The sequence below is a fragment of the Macrosteles quadrilineatus genome, unplaced genomic scaffold (genome assembly GCF_028750875.1).
Source record: "Macrosteles quadrilineatus isolate MER2022 unplaced genomic scaffold, UCM_ALF_1.0 Scaffold_2__2_contigs__length_208266976, whole genome shotgun sequence".
In the NCBI taxonomy this organism is placed as follows: Eukaryota; Metazoa; Arthropoda; class Insecta; order Hemiptera; family Cicadellidae; genus Macrosteles; species Macrosteles quadrilineatus.
In genome coordinates this window covers 139,076,550-139,101,152 of record NW_026542595.1, presented here as the reverse complement: position 1 = coordinate 139,101,152, position 24,603 = coordinate 139,076,550, and the positions used below count along the sequence as shown (strand labels likewise).

At 35.1% G+C, this 24,603-nt stretch overlaps 1 protein-coding gene across 1 annotated transcript; it reads left to right on the top strand.

Annotated features, from left to right (window-relative positions):
• Positions 1 to 741: 741 nt before the first annotated feature.
• LOC128986453 (cytochrome P450 4V2-like) lies at positions 742 to 24,224 on the top strand. The gene is made up of 13 exons (XM_054406830.1): positions 742 to 767; positions 9,567 to 9,760; positions 11,094 to 11,212; positions 12,204 to 12,294; positions 15,321 to 15,506; positions 16,296 to 16,371; positions 17,261 to 17,393; positions 17,625 to 17,697; positions 17,964 to 18,073; positions 19,618 to 19,686; positions 20,959 to 21,127; positions 22,780 to 22,959; positions 23,626 to 24,224. The coding sequence occupies exons 1-13, from the start codon at positions 742 to 744 to the stop codon at positions 23,781 to 23,783; spliced, it is 1,584 nt and encodes a 527-aa protein (XP_054262805.1). The 3' UTR covers positions 23,784 to 24,224.
• The last annotated feature ends 379 nt before the right edge of the window (positions 24,225 to 24,603 follow it).

Below are 24,603 nucleotides of genomic sequence, written 5' to 3'. Positions count from 1 at the left end.
TGCCCCATACACCCCTCCATCAAACCCCGTTCCTGATAACGCTGGTTTACGAACTCCTTAGAATAAATTTAGAATCAGGTAATTAGGTTTACACGTTTTTACCAAGTTTGATTGAAATAGGATCATTTTTGCACCGGGCATAGCACAGGTCTTACCATAAGACGTACCTACGTTAAAAGCATATTCCATACATGGGAAATTCGCTAATAACGGCAAATAAATACGCTATTTGGGGTTGGGAAGGCTTAAAAAAGTTAGTGGCGAAAACGGGACTTCTTTTTGGGCATGATCACGCCAATGAATGGTTTTGCTATTAGTTAGCATTGACCTTTTATGAAATAATATTATTACTAATAGAGATCCTAATGACAAGTAACATCTAGGTCCTCAATGGTCTCTGCTTAGAATTGAACCAGTGACCTTCAGATTAGGCCTTGCCACTCGGATCCAGACAACTACTAGACTGTTAAGTAGCATATCAAACGGTTTACTGTTTTAAAACTCAGTCCTAATCCAAAACACGATACCAACCATTGTCTGCATATGACAACACTTTCCTTATAAAACCCCGAAAATCGGATGTGTTCCAGGAAGTGTGACTGGGATCACTACCACCGACGCACGGACACGTAATCGGATAAAGAGTGGAACAGATCCGAAGCTACTTTCTACCGGCCGAAAGCGATATGGTAGCTATATAACCCTATTGTAGAGGCCGCGCGTCCAATACCGCTCAGTACCATGGAGGCTGCGCAACCTGCACTATGGTGAGTCGAGAATCTCTAAGTCGTCAAAGTAGTTAAAGGGACAATAGTTTATCGTTAGCTATCTATGATAACTATCATACCTTTACATTTTGTATTGAAACTTAAAAAAAATTGGATTGTTAAAAAATTTTAGTTTTGGAGGAAATATTTTAGAAGATTTTTTTGTCTCACTGCTTTTTACACTTTTGTTAAACGCTTTGTTGTACTTTATTGGTGATCTTTTGCAAGTCTTCTTCATAGTTACTGTGAATGAGTAGCTTATACCATCCATTGAACACTCTACATTCTTAATTCCTTTGAGCAAGTCTGACATAATATACTGGAACACTTCAGGGGCCGATACCAAACCAAAGGGCATGCGTACACAAAAGTGGCGTCCCAAGGTGTTGAAAAAGTTAGTAGTTTGGATGTTCTCTTCGTAACTTTTATCTGCCAGAACCCTTTCTTACAGTCTAGGATGGTGAATAAAGTAGAACCATTCAATCTAGCTGAGATGTCCTCTAATGTAGCCAATGGGTAATGTCTACGCTTTACATTTTTGTTAAGATCAGTTGGGTCAATGCAAAGACGTATTTTGCCTCTTTGTTGGACTATGACCATAGGAGACACACAATGAGTAGGCTCACTTACTGGAGTAATTATCTTGTCTTTTACTATCTGGTCAAGTTCTGCTTTCCCTGCTTCACGTATTGGATAAGGTATTCGCCTGGGTGAGTGTATTTTGAAACTAGGATGTTTACAAGATCATAATCAAATGACTTTAAACACCCTATTCCATCATATACGCCACTAGACTGATCAATTATACCAGCAATCCGTTTCACGAACCCTAGTGTTTCACATGATACTCTTCCTAATATTGATTGATGCCCATTTGGAACTATTAGAAAAAATACAGTGTCTTTATGAGACTTTTTGGTTACAACTGGACAACTGGCTTCACCAAAAACTGGCGTTTTTGGTCTTTAAAAGAAACAAGGCATTTAGTTGCAAAAGGTTCAATGTTAAGATTACAAGCTAGCGCCAAATTTTGTAAAATAACATTGCACTGAGCCCCAGTATATAATTTAAACAGCACAGTTTTGTTATTTGGCAAATTTAAGGGTTCTGTCTAATCTTGATTCTTGACTGGGTTAGAGATGCAATGGATAATCAGAATCTTTATTCTCTAAAACATCAATATTTTTACTCTTACTAAGGAGATTCATTCCAGTTTTACACATCTTAGCAAAATGACCTTCAGTCAAGCATTGATTGCACGTTCGATTAAAAGCTGGACATTGGCCTCTAGAGTGTTCTAAACCACAACGTTTACAGTCAAAAAGTGAATTTTGAAACGTAGGCCTGGATAATGAATCGTCCCTTTTAACGACATAAACATTTTTAGGGCTGTCAGAGGATATTTCTGCTAGTTGTTTCTAAGCGTGTTCATGTGCCTTTAGATGTGGCTGTGGCCTTACACTTACTAATTGCATCATGTAGGGAAAGGTTATCAGTAGAAAGCAATTTTTCTTTAAGCTAGAATCTGATATGCTAATTACTATACCATATCTAATCAAACAGATTTTTTAGTTGCTCAAAAATTACAAAAATTAGCTAGGTTAACCAATTTAGTACAAAAATCTTCAAAACTTTGATGGGTTTCTTGGGTATTTTGTTGAACAAAAGTCGCTCAAATAATTCATTAGATTTACTAACAAAAAAATTATCAAAACGTTGAACAACTTCATCTAATTCAATACCTTCATCATCCATGAAACCAAAACTGTTATATATTATATCTGGGCCTAAACTAGACATAAATGATGCTACCTGGGGCCCATTTCATAATAAACTACAAGTTACAAGTTACAACTTGTAACTTGTAATTTCCATTAAATTTGCATTGGGCGATCAGCTGATTTCCTAATAATATTAGTTTGTACTTTATTATGAAATAGGCCCCTGTACTGCATTGGATTTCCTATCAAGGCCAGAAGCTGTGTAGTACCAGTTCCACTGTTGCTTCCATTTCTTCCAAGAAGGAGCCATCTGAGTACTTGAAACCACAAGACATTATAGTGGTTTTACATTATTATCCTTGTCTTCTGTATGGTTTGTATGGATATCGTCATCTTCCTTAAAGTCGTACCTTTTATTTCTATTCCGTGTGGGTTTCGGCACCATGTATTGTACTGAATCATGAAAAGTTGTGTATTTATATAAACAAAAACTCAATCAAAATATAAAACAATAACACAAAACATATGTTATTAACCTATTAACTACTATTAACAACTTTAAGTAGCGATGATTTAGTATTCTTTTTCCATATCTTTTAAAGATAAATTTAATCAAAACAATTTTTTTATTTAAATCAATTTGCCTATAAATAAAAATAATTAACCCGGATCATTAAATAAAAGCAAAGTTTAAATTTAATTTTTGCAGGGTAAACCATTATATTGTTTGGGTGATAAGTCAAACAGTAAATGATTTGACTAAATTGTATAAATATTATTTATTGCTTTATCTATATTCTACATTCACAAAATATAATGTAATATTTATTAATACCTCGTGGAATATTGTTAGTAATCTGACATCGTTTTTACGTCTACTAAATGTTTCCTTTATATTTGTTGTTGTAATATTTAAAATGTCAGTAATAATATTTTAGCTGTCAATTGGTTAGCCTTGCAAAGGTGATTTCTGATTTTAAAATCTGTTCCGTTACACTCTAACTTACACAAATTACTTTTACCAATGAAAAATATTATCATGAATTTAAAACATAAACATTTCTTGAATATCGTATATATATATATATGAGTGGATTGAACGATGCAATGGTTGTGTTCTGGAGTAGGAATAACGTTGTATCCTTTCATCAAAATTTTGTTGACAAGAGTAAGTTCTGAACAGAAAGAGAAAGGAGACGTAATAATTACGTGGAGAGTTTTTCGAACGACGAGCGTAATCATTAAAACAAGTTTCTCCTTGACAGCCAATCAATTTCAATTAGCAAATGCGTATTTAAATTACACCGTACCACTTTGCCAAATTTGGGTTCGCCATATTTTGGTATTCAAATTTTGACCCCAATTAACGTTACCAACTTGTTCAATTTGGTTTTTGCACACACGTATACATTAAGTAACACTCGATGGCATTTGTTTTTTTTTTTTTTTACCTATGTTATTTGATACTTCATAGGGTTCTTTTAATATGATACTCCAAATTGTATTTATCGGTTAAACACTATAGTTTTGTCATACTAAATGATCAGCTGATGATATAGGTATGTTTTAGACCGGCATGTATAGTTCTGATTTTTGAGTCTACAGTCTGCTGTTGTTTTACAATTCCATTATTGTTTAGCTCAAAAAACTATTTTAAATATTTTACTTGTGTAGTTTGATGTACTTGATGTGTACTTTCAGGTAGGGTACTAGCTGTTACCCTACACCCCTTGGCTGTTACGGGGCTTCACCCCGTTTGATTTGATAAGTATTAATAACATTATTGATTGGTTAGATTGGGCTGAAATAAACCAAACAGAATACAGTAATACAATAGTTATTTGTGCAATGTGCAACTAGTGAGAAAAGTGAGCAATTGACTCACTCGAGAGAAATCCTTACTCACGAGCCGTAGGCGAGTGAGGAATGGTTTCTCGAGTGAGGCAATTGTACTTTGAACTCGAGTTGCACATTATACTTTTCCTACAGTTACCATAAAACAAATAAATTTCTGAAGAAACATAACCTATTTTTACACAGAAGTGAACTTTTAATATAACATTTAATGTGAAGTGACAAATACAACAGTACAACAGCTGACCAGCTGATTTACAGCCAGTGCTGCCAACGTATTTCGCGCGCATACGACGTTGCCTGCATGTTACGCGCTCACTATTTCGTGCCTTCACGTTGCAAATCTGGAGTGAGACAAAGTAATTAGAGTGAGACAATGTTAACATTGTCTCACTGATGAGCGAATTGGCCACTTTGCTTTCTCAAATCAGTGAGAGGACATTGTTAGGTAACTGTAGGAAAACAAATAATAACACCTGATTTTAAGGTAATCAATTGAAAGAATAACATACAAATAAGTACAGCTGAGTTATTTTTAACATTACTGTAGGTATATGGAAAGTTCGTTTTGGAAAGCAATTACGACCTTAATTTATGAAATTAAATTACGGGTAATTTATGAAATAAAAGTTTCTCGTCATGAAGAACATTTTAAGTATATGGTTTATTGGGGTGTGACTTGTGACTGTAGTTTTCTCAAAAGTTCATGGGTACTTTGGGATTTATATATGGATAATAATATGCTATGTTAGGTTTGCCATTATAAGAAAAAAATGATTTAGTCGACATCAGCTCACTCAAACATGAAATAAAGTCCATAGTTTAGAATGGCAAGGTAAATCCGCTTGTAGGTTCCTTAATACAACAATACTTAACCAATCTAAATGTCAGAAAGTAATTTATCTAGTTTCATTCTGAATTTAATTTCACCGTAGCGAGAATGCAAAATTATGTACATGGCCCTTCTGTATAAATAAATACCGTGTCAATACATTTTTACTAATCGGCTGTTTCGAAAAATTATTTAATGACTTTTTTCTATACATAGACTGAATAATTCAAATCATCAATTAGCCTAAGGCACTGCAAAGTGACTGCTTTTCAAAATTTTTATCAAATGGGCACACGCGTTTACAGGGAGACCTACCTCTGTTTTAATAGTAAAGATTATTAAATGTTTTATTTTATAAAACAATGTCTAACCCTTCCGTGAAACTCAAAATCCAATTCGACGAAAGATATTACGGGTCTATGACTATGCATACTTTCTCCGCCGTAATCTAACTCCTGACGGAAGATACTATCATTGACTAAGGAAACAAAACTCTTTGTTTCCCTTGTCTGTGATACTATCATTGACTTTACTACTATGTACCTATTGAAACAACTCTGAAATTGGCTTGCAATAAATGATGACGTCATTGTTCTAGGCTGAAGCACTGGGCTTCTGTTTAGGATTAAAACTAAATATAACAAATAAACCCCTAACATTTTATACAACAAACTATTGCTAATCAATATTCTCACAAAATAAACTAAAAATTAACGAAATCAAGAACAACTCAGTGGGTCTTGTTCTGCGATGAGTCGAGTCAGCTCATTGTTCTCTCGTTCTTTGTTCAATTTAAACGTCATATTATATTGTGTATAGATTGTTGATGTTTTATCATTAATAGTTTAAGGTGTTTGTTTAATTGTTGTGTTGTTTAATTGATCCAATGATACTTTAATACTTTTAATACTTTAATACTTTTTTTTAAATGGCGACCATACATAGTAGGTATTTTAAGCCAAGTATGAATATAGATGAGTGTAGGATGAGTGGCGCAATCTTGTAGTCTTGTTAGTGACTAAGACCGACATTCTTTAGACACAGCTGTTAATTAATAGCCCATACAGCCAATGAAAACTAAGGGACCTACAGTTTATAGTGGAATCCGAACCAAATCTTTTTGCCTTGGTATATACGAACTGGTCTAATTATCAGGACAGCACTGCGGGTAGTCGTAGTACTCACTCGTGCGGACGTTAATCCACACCAGGCAGTATCGCATCCACAGTGCATGCCTATAAATATCCACAATTCGTGATCTCCTAGTAGCTGGATTACAGGACGACGCCACCCGTCCCAGTCATAATTAGTTTGAGACAATTACTTATTAGGTGAAAATCCAATAGCTGATCCATAACTGCTTCAATACGAATTAGATCAGGTCATAATAGTTAAATCACGCATATGCACGTTTAAAAAATAAACATAAATTTGTGTGAGGAAATTATCTAAATGTAATGCTTGTTTTAACATAACCTGACTCAAATTGCATGGGGAACGATAAGTTGACTTGTGGATTTAAAAAATATGGAACATTTTCAATACGGACCGACACACACTGATTTGTTAGTATTTTGTAGTGGGGAGGCAAATGTAGTAAAATATGTCAAATTCCAAAGTTGGCTCACCCCGAAAGGTAACCGGTGAACACTATGCTAGATGATATTGTATAATAGTAGAGATGATATTTTGACCGGTGTTCACTCTGTATGAGTGGGACTCTCTTTTCTGGACGCCATTTTCCAAAATGGCGGATGTCAACGTTTGATCTTTGAATAACTCGAGCAAAAATGATCCGATTTTGATGAAATTTGGTATTAACGTTTAAACTTACATTTATTTGAATGAGTTCGAGAACCAACATGATCGGACCATGGGAGTGGGGGTTTATGGGGGGTTTTATGGGGTAAAAATGGGATTTTCTTATTTTTTGCCCCCAAAGCACAACATTTTCCAATTTCTCTCTAAACCATTTTAATGAACTTAAAAAGAGAAATAATTTAGTATATTAACGTTTTTTGTACCCTTATTGGTTACGGAGAAAATAAAAAAAAGTGTTATTTAAAATTCCCATGTTATTCTTATGGAGGATATTGTCAACTCTTGTAGTTTGCTTGTTTATGGATATATTTTGATCAAACTTGGTAAACTTATTTATTTATACTAAACTATTAATATTAATATTCTACTAACATTCACACTTTATTAGCCTCCCTGTGGCAGCAAACCTAGGTACTCGTTAAACCTAATTTTATTTAAATTGAATTGATTTAAATACAAATCAGGCAAATGGAAATTTACTTAGTCTGCAGGTTTGCTGTGACGGGGTTATTTCATTCTTGACATTTCTTCCTAACCCTAGTGGTTCAGGAGATATAAGCAGTTAAAGTTGGGGTTTCCTCCATGATAAATACATTGATCAGTTTTAACTGTCACCCTAATGCATTTTCTGTGCTATTCCGTTGCATTTCTTAAGAAGTGCATAAACTTTTGAATTGGCATATAATAACAAAGCTAGATTATCAGGCACATCTCAGATTCGCACGATGCGTTAAAATATTAAAAGTATCGTTTTATTTTAGTTTTTTCTCCATGAATTGTATTTTGGCGGCCATTTTGTGGGATCAAATCAAATTTTAAGTTGCAGATTTAGTTTCCCCACCCTTTTAAACATTAAAAAAAAACATACTACACACTATATCTAGCAAAAATGTTTTTAACTATTTTTCTCTGGGAGCGATTATTATTTTAATTTAAATACCATTATATCAGGTACTTTACCAAGTCGGATTTTGGTAGACTTTTTTTGTTGTTGTGTGGAGGTATAAAAGTAATGAAATCCGCCAAAAAACCGAAAAATTTTGTTGAACCTCCACTATATATTTCTCTTTAATGGCCGGACTACAACTCCACAGACTTTTCATGCCGTAGTTTATGTTTATCAATATTGCTCTTATTACAAAAACTGGCATAGCAACTTGTTTATGCAATTTCAGATCTTTTAGCTCTAGTATTTCTATGTCTGGCTTGAGACGCTTCAATACATCCAAATTATTTACATCACTGTAAGACAAACGTTTATAGTAGCATTCCAACGCGATTTATTCCATCTTTGCCACCATTTATGAGATTTTCATTAAATACAACAACTTTGTAAAATATGCATAAATCCCAGTTTGTTAGCTCAGAAACTTTACGCTTCACTGGCAATCTGGCAACAGGTATCAATGTCTGATCCATTTAAGAGATGTTTCATGTAATATTTGTTTTGTATAATTATCTACTGTATATTGAAATACCACCACTGAAATAATACACTAAACTGAAATACACAAAACTGAAATAAACTAACTGAACAACCAAACTGAATCATTTTTATCACATAATTAAACAGATACAAAAATGAAACAACCATCTTCAATAATCATATGTCAACGGAAATGCATTAGGGTGACAGTTAAAACGGATCAATGTATTTATCATGGAGGAAACCCCAACTTTAACTGCTTATATCTCCTGAACCACTAGGGTTAGGAAGAAATGTCAAGAATGAAATAACCCCGTCACAGCAAACCTGCAGACTAAGTAAATTTCCATTTGCCTGATTTGTATTTAAATCAATTCAATTTAAATAAAATTAGGTTTAACGAGTACCTAGGTTTGCTGCCACAGGGAGGCTAATAAAGTGTGAATGTTAGTAGAATATTAATATTAATAGTTTAGTATAAATAAATAAGTTTACCAAGTTTGATCAAAATATATCCATAAACAAGCAAACTACAAGAGTTGACAATATCCTCCATAAGAATAACATGGGAATTTTAAATAACACTTTTTTTTTAATTTTCTCCGTAACCAATAAGGGTACAAAAAACGTTAATATACTAAATTATTTCTCTTTTTAAGTTCATTAAAATGGTTTAGAGAGAAATTGGAAAATGTTGTGCTTTGGGGGCAAAAAATAAGAAAATCCCATTTTTACCCCATAAAACCCCCCATAAACCCCCACTCCCATGGTCCGATCATGCTGGTTCTCGAACTCATTCAAATAAATGTAAGTTTAAACGTTTATACAAAATTTTATCAAAATCGGATCATTTTTGCTCGAGTTATTCAAAGATCAAACGTTGACATCCGCCATTTTGGAAAATGGCGTCCAGAAAAGAGAGTCCCACTCATACAGAGTGAACACCGGTCAAAATATCATCTCTACTATTATACAATATCATCTAGCATAGTGTTCACCGGTTACCTTTCGGGGTGAGCCAACTTTGGAATTTTGGCCATTTGCCTCCCCACTATTGTGCACGCTCAAATTATTTCATATTGTCTTCATTTTAACACTGTCTTTGTTTGTCATTTTCTATTCTTTAGCATGCTCATATTTTCCAGGCTCTCAATGTGGCCAACTGTTTACCGTGTTCTGCGCGCTCTGGTAGGTCTGCCACCCCTGCTGCTGGTACTAGCCTTATGTTGGTACCACTGGAAGTTTCGCCGCGTTTTGGATGCTGCCCGTAAGTTACCCACCGAAGTGAGGACTTTGCCTCTGTTGGGGCATGCGCACTACGTTCTATATGGATCTACAGGTGAGAAATGATGTGTAAAATACTTTTATAATTACGTGTGGAATGGATGGAATTAATGTTTGGATGCATGTATTTCAGGAGTTATTAAGGATGTGTTCATGGTGAGTAAAAAGTTAAACAACGTTTTGGGATCTGGAATCTGATCTTCTCAGGTGAAAGAATGCATGAAAGATAACAAGATCCTAATACAAACCAGTTCAAATCTGGGGAATTACAAAAGAAAAAAAAACACCTTATGACAAAATTATATTAAAATATGCAAATCCTCAATTCCCTTAATTTCGCTTGAATTCCTCACACCCAATCACAATAATTTGTTTTCTCTTCAGTGCAGTATTTTAACGGATATAATTAACTAGCTGTACCCGCGGGCTTTGCCCCGTTTAACTTCTTAATTTTCAAGATGAGCTCGTTCGCATGGCTCAATCACGTCCTGGTTGAAGTTCGTTCGCTACGCTCACTCACCTTTAGGCTGCGCTCACTTGCCTTCAGGTTAGCTCGTTCGGTACGCTAACTCGCCTCCAGGTTGAAATTCGTTCGCTACGCTCACTCACCTTTTGGTTGCAAATTAGCTGTTATCATGAATTAAACAAAAATAATAGTGCTGCACCCTGTTGGTAATCCTTGCAAATTTAATGCTATTGAACATCAAAGAACAGAACCAACTTGTTAAGCTGTTAACAACAGCTGTTAAGATTCATTAATTCCTTTTAAATATGAAAAATCATAAGGTTAACATGGGAAACTCCAGAGCCACTAGGGCGGAGCCCGAATGCCCGATCAGAATAAAAGCTACTTAGTTTTCCTATTTAATGCCCAAAGAATCGGTGTACCGAATTTCAGCCTCCTAGGTAAATGGGAAGTGGGAGAATTAGTGATGAGCGAGTGAGTAAATGTGTCAGTGAGTCAGTGAGGGCTTTGCCTTTTATAAGTATAGATTTACACTTTTCTAAACAATTTATTTCCTTAGATACTGTGACTAGATTATTTTTCCGTATTTTTTTAAATATTTATGCTGAAGTAGACGTTTTCGTTTTCCGAACGTAAGATTTTTCTGTATTATTCTTTTGCTTAGTTGTGATCGAAACGCAGCCGTTCTGCATTATTTACTACTGATCCTAGATTCGATTGGTTTAGTTTTATAGAGGTGAAAAGTTCAAAGTAGTTGTCGAATATAATAGGGTGCATTATCATGCAGATGTTTTCATGTTTGCATTTACCGTTTTGAATGTTGTTTGCAGTATCAAATCAACTGAGGTTACGAAACTGATGGTTTCGTTTATCAATAATTAAAGTAACACAACTTCCATTCTTAAAAAAGTGATTTTTTTAGAAATGGTGATGACAATCGTCAACGCTGCAAAAAGCTCGTTGGCTAAAGGAAGCAAAACGTTATGCCTCTGGCTGGGGCCGTACCCGGTGGTTTTCGTCCAAAGAAATGAAGATGTGCACGTAAGTTTCATAAAATATTATTTATATGATTCTTTACTAAGACAAATGTATTTAAACATTAAGTACCGGGGGGGGGGGGCTTGGTTGTAATTAATTGGGTTTTATCTTTGAATGAATATCGTAAACAGACATCTTACTAAGTTTACGATAAACATTTTTATGGAAAATCATAGACGATCACTGAAATAATATCTCAGTAATGTAAAAGTATGCAAAAACGAAAATAGCATACACTTGTATAATCTTGCTTCAGTTTAAGTGCTACTTGCAACGAATTTGTCCCCATTTAGTGATTAAAACCCGTTATTTTACACTCACCAATGGCAGCAGATAGAAATATTATATAAACAAAATCATATTTGCTTCAAAATGGCGTGTGACAAAACTTTTTTCGTTTTTTTGCTACTACTTCTAAAGAAATTGAGATTCTATCAGATTTTTATTGGGATTTAGCATACGGTAATAGTTTTATGCCGAATTTAACCCAGATGTTTCCTTGGAATGTCTCAGTACTTCGGGAATTAAGTTTTAGTTGGAGAGGGCTAAGTAAAATAATCAGTATTTGATTGGCAATATTTTCTCCTATATCGAGTATTCTTAAATGTAATCTTTGCTCAATAGTCAGTCACAAGGGATGTTTTCTTTCCTTTGTACTGTATTTTGTAATTTGCTAGTATACTGTGGGTGGCTTGTTAAAATGGGACAAGTCTTTTGTTTACATTTCCCTTGTTATTTTGTTTCAACCAACATAGTTACTTGTAAACCCATAGTGACAATGTTAAATGTGTTGTTAAAGAGAAATGCGAATTTTCCTGAGGTAGTGGCTGTCACCAACTACGTTTTAGGGCTATAAGTCTCTAATTCTAAAGTTTAGTCAAAGTCTTTCCGCTTGACTTTGAGGTACATATTACAGATAGACAGACAAACAGACATAGGTCGTATTAGAGAATAGGATATCTATTCTTTTTAATAATATTTTTGTCTTTCTCAGACAGTCCTCACGAGCTCCAAAACATCTGAAAAGAGCAATGAATACAATTTTCTCAGATTCGCTCTTGGAAACGGTCTTTTAATAGCCCCAGGTAAGAACTAATACAGCGTACACTGTATTGCTTGTATAGATATAATTTATTGATATTCTGATTAGTGTACACTTCAGGTTTTCTTCATACTTAATTCATAAAGTTGCATGCTGGCATCAGCAGGGTGTTAGTTTAATGCGAACATCAAAAAATGTAAAGTACAAATTCATTTCGTGAAAAAGATGTGACTAACAGAAATCATTCGTTTGTGTGTTTAATCTACGCATAGAATACGCGTGTAATTTAATTTATTTATTTTAATTTAAAGAAGGTTGGTTCTTTAACCAAGTTTCTTTAACCAGTAATCATTTAGCTTAAAAGGTAGGGCGATCAAGGACAGCAGGGTCCAGTTCAAGAAGTCTAAAAGTGTTAAACTTTTCCTTGGGGCGAACGGCAACCTTTTGCGTTATCAGGTTGCCCTTTTACGAAACTAGCTGTATGTCTCTGTTTCAGAAGCAGCTGGTTTTAAAACAGCTTTTTAATTTTTATAAATATATTTTCCTACAGTCACCTTACAAAGTCGGCTTGCTTGCACAGATTATAGTACAGAAAGCCTACTTTAGAGCACAGTTTTTACTTTGGCGCACACCAGTATTCCAACCAAACAACACAAAACAGCCTGCTTTTATCATGCACGTAATCCGTAGAAGCTTGAAAATAAGTTGGCAACACGATATTACGACTACGATCAGCTGGTGCAGCGTTTCCCATTTAATTCAATGTTTTGATTTAACCAAACCTAAAAAACGTGTTGTAAAGTGTTTGAAAGACTAATTATTTATATGATTTATAGTAACTGTAGCCCACTAGTTAAACAAATAGCTATTCCTCTTTATTTTGTAACAAATAGATGAGGTGCTGACACAACAACAATTATTAAACCCTACTATTCAAAAACAATAGCTTCATTCATTCAAAAAGTGTTTCCAGCTAGGAGAGTGGGGGGACACACTGTAGGGGTTTTTTCTTTAAAAAGTAAAAATGAACATATTTCCTACAAGGACAAGGATTACAGAGTGGCCAAAAGTGGTTCTTATTTTTTTAAAAGCTTATTCAATGTTGTCAATGTGGCTAGTTTGATGATAGTATGATGATAGTCATTCAAAAGGTCGCCGGTTCGATCTTGAGAAAAGTCTTTTTGATGGTTAGAAACGAAACCCTGCTGTCCCTGATTAGGGTCGTTAGGGTTAAAATACGAACATAGATGGCATTCCTATCTCATAATGATAATGATAATAATAGTATTTCTGTCAGCACTTAGAAAAGTCATTGTACAAATATTCAGGTCTATATAAACATCTTGAGTTCAAATCAGGCAGATCTTAAACCTGGTACCCATGAGAAAGCACTGATACAAAATCGTTCTAAAATGTTAAACACCATCCATTCAGAATCGAATACCCACATAAGTGATTCACAGTTTACCAAGTTTAAAGCAAATATTAATAAAGAACATATTAATAAAGAAAATTGTAATAATGGGAGGAGGTATTACGAAACGTACAGTTTGAAATGAGATAACCTTTCCATGTTTAGCATTTCACTCAGCCTAGAAGACAAGCTTTCTAAACTGGAATGATAATTGTGGCCAAGGACAAATGCGTGTAGGTTATTGAATTCAACTAGTTTTCAACCCGTTCACATGCCGGCCGGTCGTGTGACTAAGTAATACCAACCAGCATTTCTTTTAAATGGATTAATTTAATAAGACTTTTTCTTCGCTATATTTTTTGAGTTTTTAGCCTCTCGTATATGGTTTAGTGTTTTTATGCTAATGATTTTACACTCGAACTCTGAAGAAAGACATTCTTCTGTGGATCATAACCGCTTCTATAAAAGTGTTACACTTCCAGAAGTTATTATAGAAACGAATATAAATTAATTGTGGCTCATATTTTCACGAAATATATTCAACCTATTTGACAGAATGTTAATTATTTCTTAATGAGAACATAGCAATTGTAAATTGAGCAAATATGAACATATAAGTTTTTTATAAACCCCCCACCCCCTGCTAAAATGTTTTACACCAATCAATACAACTTTAGACATCGTGTATTCCGAGGAAAATGTTTAGGACCTCAAATATTTGTTGTGGTTAGGTCTATGCTAAAGAAACAGCCTAAATAATTCATGATACCCTTACAAATGTTAAAAGAATGTTTAGACTTCTTCAGTAACAAATAATTTGCACAACGCACCTTACTCTGTCCTACACTTTATCGTTCACTAATAGCTGGGTGAAATACGTCTAGTTACGTCCCATCTCAATTACTAATATGGTACAGTATGGACATATGATATCCGTTTGAGTGAAACCTTCCAGTTTAGTAGCCTTTCCTGCGGCTAAAACAGAGAGAGAGAGACAGAAACTACACATTATTTTTTTAATATCTGAGTCAACTAAGGACGTCCTCAGGATGAAAGAGGATCGGAGGAAATAATTTTGACATGCCCAACGATATATTAATAGGCAAGCATGTTTCTTTAAAACCTTTTTTCTCAGCCCGTGTGCATTGCAGGGAAAATCTACGCATACTGTTAGAAAGATATTTTCTAGTAGATGTTCATACTCCCCTTATAGTTTCAAATATGCTCAAAAATAAGCACAACAAATTAATTTAAAGTTTATATAAAATTAACATGAGCCTCATGGGTTGCCATGCTGGTGACGAAATAACAACAAAATATAAACAGGAAATCAAAACAAATGGAATAAATTGCAATCACATGTTTTATTTACAGCGTAGCTTGAAAATGGAGAAGTCTGTACATTACATATTTTTAGTAGAGTTTTCGACCACTGGACAACCTCTAGTTTTTATTAAATATGGGAATGACACATTTTTAGAGCCATCACGACTGATGCGAACTTAGGTACTTGGCTGATTAGAACTACCCTTTTGAGGACTATGAGTAAACGCGCAACTCCTAGCTGCTAGGTTCTAAAACATTCTTTGGATCTCTACCAATACTATAACATATGTTACTACAAACATATAATTTACCCTTCCTATTTTCCCCAGGCCATATTCACAGAATCACCAGACGCTACGTGAACCCGATGTTTCAACCTCGGAACCTGGAGAAACTCATCTCTGTCTTCAACGAATCAGGACAGTATCTCGTCCAGAAACTATCGAGTCGCGTGGGCAAAGGACAGTTTGATGTTCTGCCTATGGTCACCTCCACTTCACTCAGGAGCGTTTCTTGTGAGTATACTGGCTAAACTCGTGGTAACCATGGTAACATGGTAATTGTTATAGGGAATCTGACTGATTTCCAAATATTTGTGGTGGGGTTAGAGCTGCCAATTCCATCCCTTGGGTAAAACAGAATCAGATGGAGTCTAGGACGTTACCTGTACATTTTTCTCACTTTAAACTCTCCATAATCCATTGCGGAGTCGTATGAACGACCTTTTGGCAAGTAACGTATAGGGTGAATAAAAACGGGAAAATATTGGTTATTAATTTTTATGTTTTTTGTGTAGTTAGCTCAAATTATCAACCCCTCTAACATGAAATAGCTATTTGTAAAAGTTATTGCCACTTGAGAACTATGGTACGAAGCTTTAGCTGAGTGTGGCCATATATATTTCGAGATTAGCAATATCTGTGCTCGTAATACACTCACAATCTTTTCGACCACACAGATTAGCTTTTTAGTTCTTTGTCAAATGTAACTTTAGTTATGTTCACTTTCAGGTTATATCATTCGCTTACCGGATGTTGTTTTTAAGAAACGTCAACAGTAAATTCAGCTGATTTAGCGTGCACGAAGAATAAAGCGGAGACGAGCTATTTTGCGTATCGTTTACAGGCGTGGCAATGTGATCATGTCCATGCATGGGTAGGAAAAAAATCTCGCAAAAAGTCTCACAATTGTTATGATTCCCTGAACATAAGTGGACAGTTGTAGATTATTTACGTAACTGTCTTTCCAGTTGATTGATAATTTAAGATAGTTTTCTCGGGCTAAACCTTTTCGCAGTGTTGCAGGTACATTGTTTGGCCCAGATATCAAGATTGACACAGAGTCTGAAGAGTTCAGAGGACTCTCCTGGGCAGTGAACATGTAAGTGCTTAAAAATACATCTAATAGATGAAGATCATAAAATTTGTTCACACCAATCGCTCACGTAAGTTTATCGATGTTTATAACGTACGGACAACAGATCTTAAAATAGTTTATACGAGTAGTTATCCTAGAAGCTTGATTTACGTTTTTTTCGTGAATATCGTGAATATATTTAATCTATGAGGGGTTTGATAAATTCCTGGTTACATCCACCAGTATTATTGCTTTATTCACTTTATTTGAATGATAAGATTTTGAATTGTTACTTTCTATTAGCTATACTTTGATACTTTAATACTTTACATTAAAATGGCAACTATACAAAGTAGGTATTTTAAACCAAGTATGAATATAGATGAGTGGTGCGATCTTGTAGTCTTATTAGTGACTAAGGCTGACATACTCCTTAGACACAGCTGTTAAAATATAAAACGGGGTTTGAACCGTGAATCGGTCAATGTGTGAGCCACTAAATATGTGATCGTAAATAAAAGAAATGTTTTGTGTTTGAATTATACCATTGCACTTTTAAAGATATTTGTACACTTTTCAAAGTATTTTCACTGTATACATGCTGCACTTGATCCATCGGCTTTATGGAACAGGAATCAAACACAGATCTCTAAGTTCAAATAAAAAAACATCTGAGAAAATACATGTTGCACTTGTTTTTTACTACGGCATAGTATTGCTAACATTCTTTCCGTGTAAATAAATAAATTAATTAAATCTTATTGACAAATGTTACAGCAATATTGAATTAGTTCTCCAAAGTTCCACACTATATCTACTTGAACTTTACCCTAAATTAGCCCCTAAAAACCCTAATTTACCCTAAAGTGGCCCTTCTGCTCCTTGCATACTCATCCATTTAATTTGTCTACAGGGTTGCACTAGTGGAGTTAAACAGATTCTTCAAGATTTGGCTGTGGCCAGAACCTGTGTTCAGACTGTTGTGGAACAAAGAGATAAATGACATCCAAGACTGTTGGCGCAAGTTTGCCAAGGGGCCGTTAGAGGTAATATATTACATGTGTAACTGATTAATGGTCAAGAGAGTTAGGTAGTTTCATCTTATTTCCCACACTTTTAAATTGACATGCTAAAATACATTTCTTCTTAGAATAAAAATCAAACGTTATCTTAGGTAGTTGAATGACAACAAATATTACAAATGTGTCACTTTTCTTGCTTTTCAATAAGGTTTCGGGGCATTATAAGTTAAATTTAAAACAATTTCTATGTTACAGGAATTGGAAAGAAAAAGAAACTCTCAGAACAAAGAGATTGACACAAATGAAAACGTGCTTCAAGATAAAAAAGGTTAAGTAGTTACAATATGTTTTACTTTACCATAAGTTAACATTTTAATCACTTCCTAAGTTATACATTTTCGACTTGTAAGACTTTTATGCCAAGGCTATTCACTATTTCACTACAATCTAGCGCGCTCTAGGATTCATTTAAATGCTAATGAATTCAAAAGCAATAGTATTCCATGTATAGAACTGGCCTAGTTCAACAGGTGATTGCGAAGTGGAATGAATTAAGAATCAATTGACGAGGAAATAATCAATCTTGGTCCGCAGATTCTTCTTCTCCCCTGAATCTCCCAGACACCTATCGAACACTGAGGGAAAACCATCCGGAGTTTCAGGAGAAAGAACTTCATGATGAACTTCTGACTCTAGTCGTTACGGTAATTATGCTTGGTTTAACAGCAAAAAGTTGTTTAGAAAACGTTAAGGTTAAGATTTTGAGACGTCCTGGGGAAAGTAGGTTTTAGATAGTGGTTTGTTTTTATTGGTTTTAGTTGTCCTCACTCATTACTAGATCAAGAATGTTGAAGCGTGGCTGATCTAGTGGTTACGGCCTGGAGGGGTCACGAGTTCAAATCCTGCTATCCATTCACAACTGGAAATTAGTTATATTTTGATGTTATCAAGATTTGTTTAGTAGTCCCGAAAATGCATTGTTCATGGTTATTAGTTAATGTGTATAAACTACAAATTAACCATATAAAATATATGGTTTTTCATTACCTTTTATCAGTTGCAAAAGTAACCTTCGTCAACGTGTTACATGTTTCGGCGAGCTGCCAATGTCAAACACTTCATTACAGGAATATATAAATCCGCTTGAATAGCTTCCTTCTCACAACATTTTACACGACAAACAACATTTTACACGGCAAACAACATTTACACACGACACGTACGACATTAAAACAAATACTTTTAGTTTGATAGGGCTATCACGAGCATACAACATGATTTATATATTCCTGTAATGAAGAGTTTGACAATGACAGCTCGCCGAAACAATTAACACGTTGGCGAAGGTTATTTTGGAGCCGATAAAAGGTAATGAAAAACCAACTATTTTATATACTACAGTTCCGGGGCTACAACAATGAATTTTTACAAATTAACCAGTTTAGGTGTTTTTAAAGGTGTTGTTCTTGTATGGTAAAAGTCTTGGTAAACCTTCTTTGTTCAATATAAATAAAATATATTCTCGTATAAATAAAATAATAGTTTTTTTACTTATAAGTTAAATCAAGCAATAACTATTTTGGTTTGTATAAAAGTGTAAACAAATTTAATGGGTGGAGATTAATGTTATACAGTAGGTGTAGCTAGAATCGTGATTTTAAATATACAGAGTCCACAACAATTATTCTGCGCTCGGCATTTTACTTGTTGAACCATTCATAACAGATAACGCGGCAAAGTTTTGCACATAAATAGGCCTACGATACCTAAATATATACTTTTTTGAGCAAATACAAATATTTTCTATCATACTGAGGACGATCTACAATGAGTCGAAGGTCTTAATAACCTGTTATCTAAATTTTTAATATTTTATCACTCCTTATAATCTTCCTGGGATGATGTCACAGGAATGCTTCCTCTGGGATACAGGTCCCTGATATGATGGAAAACAACATATATTTTATTCAAAAGGTAGATGCTTAAAAGTACTAACGTCAAAACCTCTGGTCCATTCTCTAAAATGGTTCTAAAAACCCCGTTCTCAAAAGTCTAAATACTGTATATTAAATAGTTGTCTTTGAAAGCTAAATTGTTATAAGCTTAATTAATGAAGAACATTTATATAGTACAATAGTTGGAGTTATATTAGTCCATGGTTGTTGGGATATGATGTAAACGGTGTCATTGGCATTTACAGTCATGATTCCTCCTGTTTATCCGCGTCATAACGTTTGTGTAATTTCAGGGCGTTGACAGCACCAAATCCGCAATATCATCATGTCTTCTATCGCTTGCTGCTCTTCCCGAAATCCAGGTAAAACAAAGCAATATTTTATTTAGGCCTGTATTTCGATTACATTTCGTAGAGGCTTAACAACTGTGCAAGATATTTCTGTAATCCAGCTACTAGGAGGTCACGAATTGTGGATATTTATAGGGATGAACAGTGGATGTGATGCTCCCTGGTGTGGATTAACGTCCACACTAGTGAGTACTACGACTATCCGCAGTACTATCATGATAATTAGACCAATTCGTAAATTACAAGGGAAAAAATGTGGTTCGGATTCCACTATAAACTGTAGGTCCCTTAGTTGCCATTAGCTGTATGGGCTATTAATTAACAGCTGTGTCTAAGGAACATGTCGGCCTTAGTCACTAACAAGACTACAAGATCGCGCCACTCATCCTACACTCATCCTTCACTCATATTTGGGTTAAAATACGCACATAGTGGCGTCCCCATCTTAAATAATTGATTGATTGATTGATGGTGGATTTTTATGATTTGAAATATTCATAAACTAAAATCGATTCCCAGAAGCATTCTAAGAATGGTTTTTTATAACAGATAAAACTAAAATAATCTAATGTTTTTACCATCACAATCTGATGTGTACTTAAACTATACACATTTTTAGCTAAACATAATCTTCTCAGTAACTAAAAATAAAGGATTAAATACAATTGAAGACTCTACAAGTCAGTCTCTAACTAGCCAATTGCCTTTCCCTATCTGAACAAACAATTCTACAACAGCTGGCCCGTATGGATTCGATTTATACGATGCCCACACCCTAAGTTAGGTAGCTTAACGCGGAGTGCTAGATTTGCATCTAGAGGAGTTTTTATTGGATTAGATAAGTGCTTTGTTACTTACTAACTCCAGCTGTTAGGCAAGAACATTGATTTATAAGCCCAAGAATTGCCAAGAGCCAGTAGGTATGTTTACGAACCACTAAAAAGCTACTGGCCTTCCTCAGGGTCAAATCAAATCAAATCAAATCAAAATAGCATTTATTCCATACAGAAATGTTTACAATATTGTTTGGTTTTTTTAATAATATAAAATTTAATATAAACATAAAAATATAAAAAAGCTTTTTAAATTAGCGAAATATCTTCCACAAGAGAAGGAATACCTCTGTGTGTGGAAGAGAGTCGTATTGTATATATTTATAAATTGTTTAAACTAAGTGATGATGGAAAAAAGGATTGACTCAGAAACCTTCTGGTTATAAAAAGAGCACTATACCCAGGAAATAGATTAACCCACTACTTTCCTTCCTCATCGTTTTGTTTCCAGGAGCTGTTGTATGAAGAGGTAGTGTCCGTGGTAGGTGCTGGGGATTCTGAAGTGACGATGGAGGACCTGAACAGAATGCCTTACCTCGACATGATAATGAAGGAGACTCTAAGGAAATATTCCATCATTCCCATCATCCTAAGAACCGTGAAGGAGGACCTCGTTTTGAGTAAGGAATAACATAGAACAGAGTTTAGATTATGAAATTATATTTTGGTCTCTTGATATTGTGCAAACTAAGCAGCCTAGCAAATATTGTTTGGACTGAAAATGACAGAAGTTCAGGAACAGTCTCAGTGAGCTTAACCCCAACGTAACTTTGGGGAGTGAGCTGGTCTAGTGATAGAGCGATGGTCCCGGGCTCAATTCCCACCAATCACCAATGGATTGTATACATGCGATAATGCCGCAACCCACTAGGACTAGCCTGAAGTAAGGAGTAAAACAGTTCCGGGCTAGAACTAGCGTCCTAAGGATGTGAAGGTGGGACATAAAAACCCCAATGGGAACTTAACGATCTTTTGACATAATCATATTTTTCACAACTCGAGTCCTTAAAATGTGTGGACAGTTACTCTTATACAAAGTTTTTACAACGTTTTGTCATTGTTGATGTTTTTCCCCCTTTTTTGTTACTTTTTTTTGCTGCTCTATTGCCAAACTGTATGGCTAGACAACATCAATCATCAACCATTTTTGACAACGGGCAACAGAATGCAAGTAACCACATGGCTCCTAGTAATTGATACGGACTCTAATAACTTCTTAAAAAGAATATCACCTTTTTTCAGCTTTTGATGTACAAAAGTGCCTTTATGGAAATTATAATCGGTATAGTAAAATAAAATATGTTTTCGGAGTATTTAATTAATTTATAGCTTACTTGTAGAATATATCTAAGATACACAATGTATCTACTGTATTCTCAACCCGTTCAACCCAGTGACTCGTAGAATTTACGCCAAAGCTGGTGGCAGCTGAGGGATTAGGACCGCCAGGTAGGACTACATAGGTCGGACCTGCTCACCGACCTGGCCGTCCTAATCCCTCAGCCGCCACCAGCTTTGGCGCGGAGTTAAGTATTTAGTATGAACTAGCTGTAACCCGCGGGCTTTGCCCCGTTTAACTTCTTAATTTTCAAGATGATCTCGTTCGCATGGCTCAATCACGTCCTGGTTGAAGTTCGTTCGCTACGCTCACTCACCTTTGGGTTGTAGCTCGTTCGCTACGCTCACTCAACTTTAGGTTGGAGCTCGTTCGCTGCGCTCACTTGCCTTCGGGTTAGCTCGTTCGCTACGCTCACTTGCCTTCAGGTTAGCTCGTTCGCTACGCTAACTCGCCTCCAGGTTGAAGTTAGTTCGCTACGCTCACTCACCTTTTGGTTGCAAATTAGCTGTTGTCATGAATGTAAAAGAAATAATAGTGCTGCACCCTGTTGGTAATCCTTTTAACTTTAATGCTATTGAACATCATAGAACAGAACCAACTTGTTTAATTGAAACAGCTGTTAAGATTCATTCATTCCACTTCTCATAAGGTTAACATGGGAAACTCCAGAGCCACTGGGGCGGCGCCGATTGGACGGATCACGAAATTGATGGTGTATAAACCTATTCCATGACATTCTACACGTATGTAGCAAGTTTCGTGACAATCGGTTCAGCGGTGTCTGAGTTTATCACTGCCAAACAAACAAATATATATATATATATATATATATACAAACATCCTCTTTTATACTTATAGATAAATAAACTTATTCAGTGTTTCGATTGTACTTTTTCATGCCTATTGGTAATCATGACGATTTTGTTGATTCAGGCGACTGTACACTACCAGCAGGGGCCACCGTGTCTGCTTCCTTCTACAGCCTTCATCACGATCCTGAGGTTTTCCCTGATCCGGAAAAGTTTGATCCTGAACGGTTCTCTCCTGAAAATATGGCCAAGTTGAAGAAATACTCTTACACGCCGTTCAGTAGTGGTTCTAGAAACTGTATAGGTATTTAATTGTGCTTATTGGAAACATCTCGTAATTTAATTAGTTTTTTATCTATATTTATTGGCTAGCTTAATATCATTCATGTGTTCTGCATATTAATCAAACTTTTAATCCCAGTTTATGCACTGAAACAATGAAAGATGATAGCATGGATTGTTGGTTTCAATATAGTATGAATCGAGCTAATAACCGTCTTCAATTCCGTTACGGATTGGTAGCTCGTAAACAAGACTAAATAAGTAGTTTTCAATTCCCCAAAAAAATATTTTAATTTCAGAAAGTCTTATTTCATGGGTCTGCATACCGATGCATTTTACTAAGTTGTTTTAGTACATGCTACTCTTGTACTGTAGCGGCTATGCTAGAAACGCTCAACATGCAGAGCCGATTCCTACGTGTACGGGCAAATACAAGGGTAGAAAAAACTGCAAACTTCAATTTTTTTTATTAATAACAAAATAAATAAGACACAAAAGAGTGTGTCAGTAGTCAAGGGACGTGTTAACACATTCACTATTAACTCTCTTTGGCCCTTAGTTATAAAAGAGAATGATGAATAGTACAAAACGAGTTATTTGTAATTCTTTTTCTGTTTACTTGAGTTATCCCATACAACGTCATAAAGTGAAGAATATGTCAAATGAATGTCCTTTTGTTTCATTCCAGGTAAAACCTACGCATACATGCTGACAAAGATTGCCGTAATCCACGTCATCAGACGCTACAAACTTTCTACAGATTTTGACATTAGAAAGATGCGGTACTCCATGGCTCTAGCCTTGGTGTCCGACGACGGCTACCCCCTTAAACTGGAGGGAAGATGACTGAAAACCGCGGGAAAACGTCCTCTTGAGCCAATATTTTTGCCACTATTGTGAAATAGCCATTTATCTATACTTCAACACCGATCTCAATAGTACAAATGGTCCCTTGATAGTGTTATAATATGGCGATGTATTAAACTTTTATTATGTAATTAAATTTATATTATTATTAAATATATTTTGTCTCCATTTAAAGTTGTCTTTTCTTTTTAAATGCATTATGGTGGTGTTTAGGATATTTCAAAACAAAATTAAAATTTAACCTTTTTATCAATAAATAATTTGAGTTAATCGATGGCTTAGGGCAAAGTCTCGGTTTTACATTTGAGATGGCTTAACAATTTACTTGGCGGCGGAATATAATTCCTTGCCTGTCTTTAATCCCAATTAATCTATGAGATTCCAAACAAAGTGATAATTCTGTTTCCTCTATTGTGATTTTGTGGCATCGAACAGTTATTCGTGATATCACTATTAGTAATTTTATCATAATTATTCTACACCCAGATTTAGATTTGTTAATACATCAATTTAGCTAATTCCAGCATCACTAACAATAATCTTCAAATAACCACACATTTATTGTAAATCAAATCTCAAACAACAACACTGCACCAATGAGTAATTCATAGATTAATGCAAAACAATAAACTACTCAAAACTGAATTATAATTTTATTTAAGCACAAAAAGATCTTACTGAGAAATAAATGTACCTCACATTTCAAGAGTTAATAGAAAACGTTATGAGGAGTAAAGTTGTCTAAGACTGGAGAGTTGGGGAAGAGTTTTCAGCTATCAGGCTGAAGATCAGTGAAGCC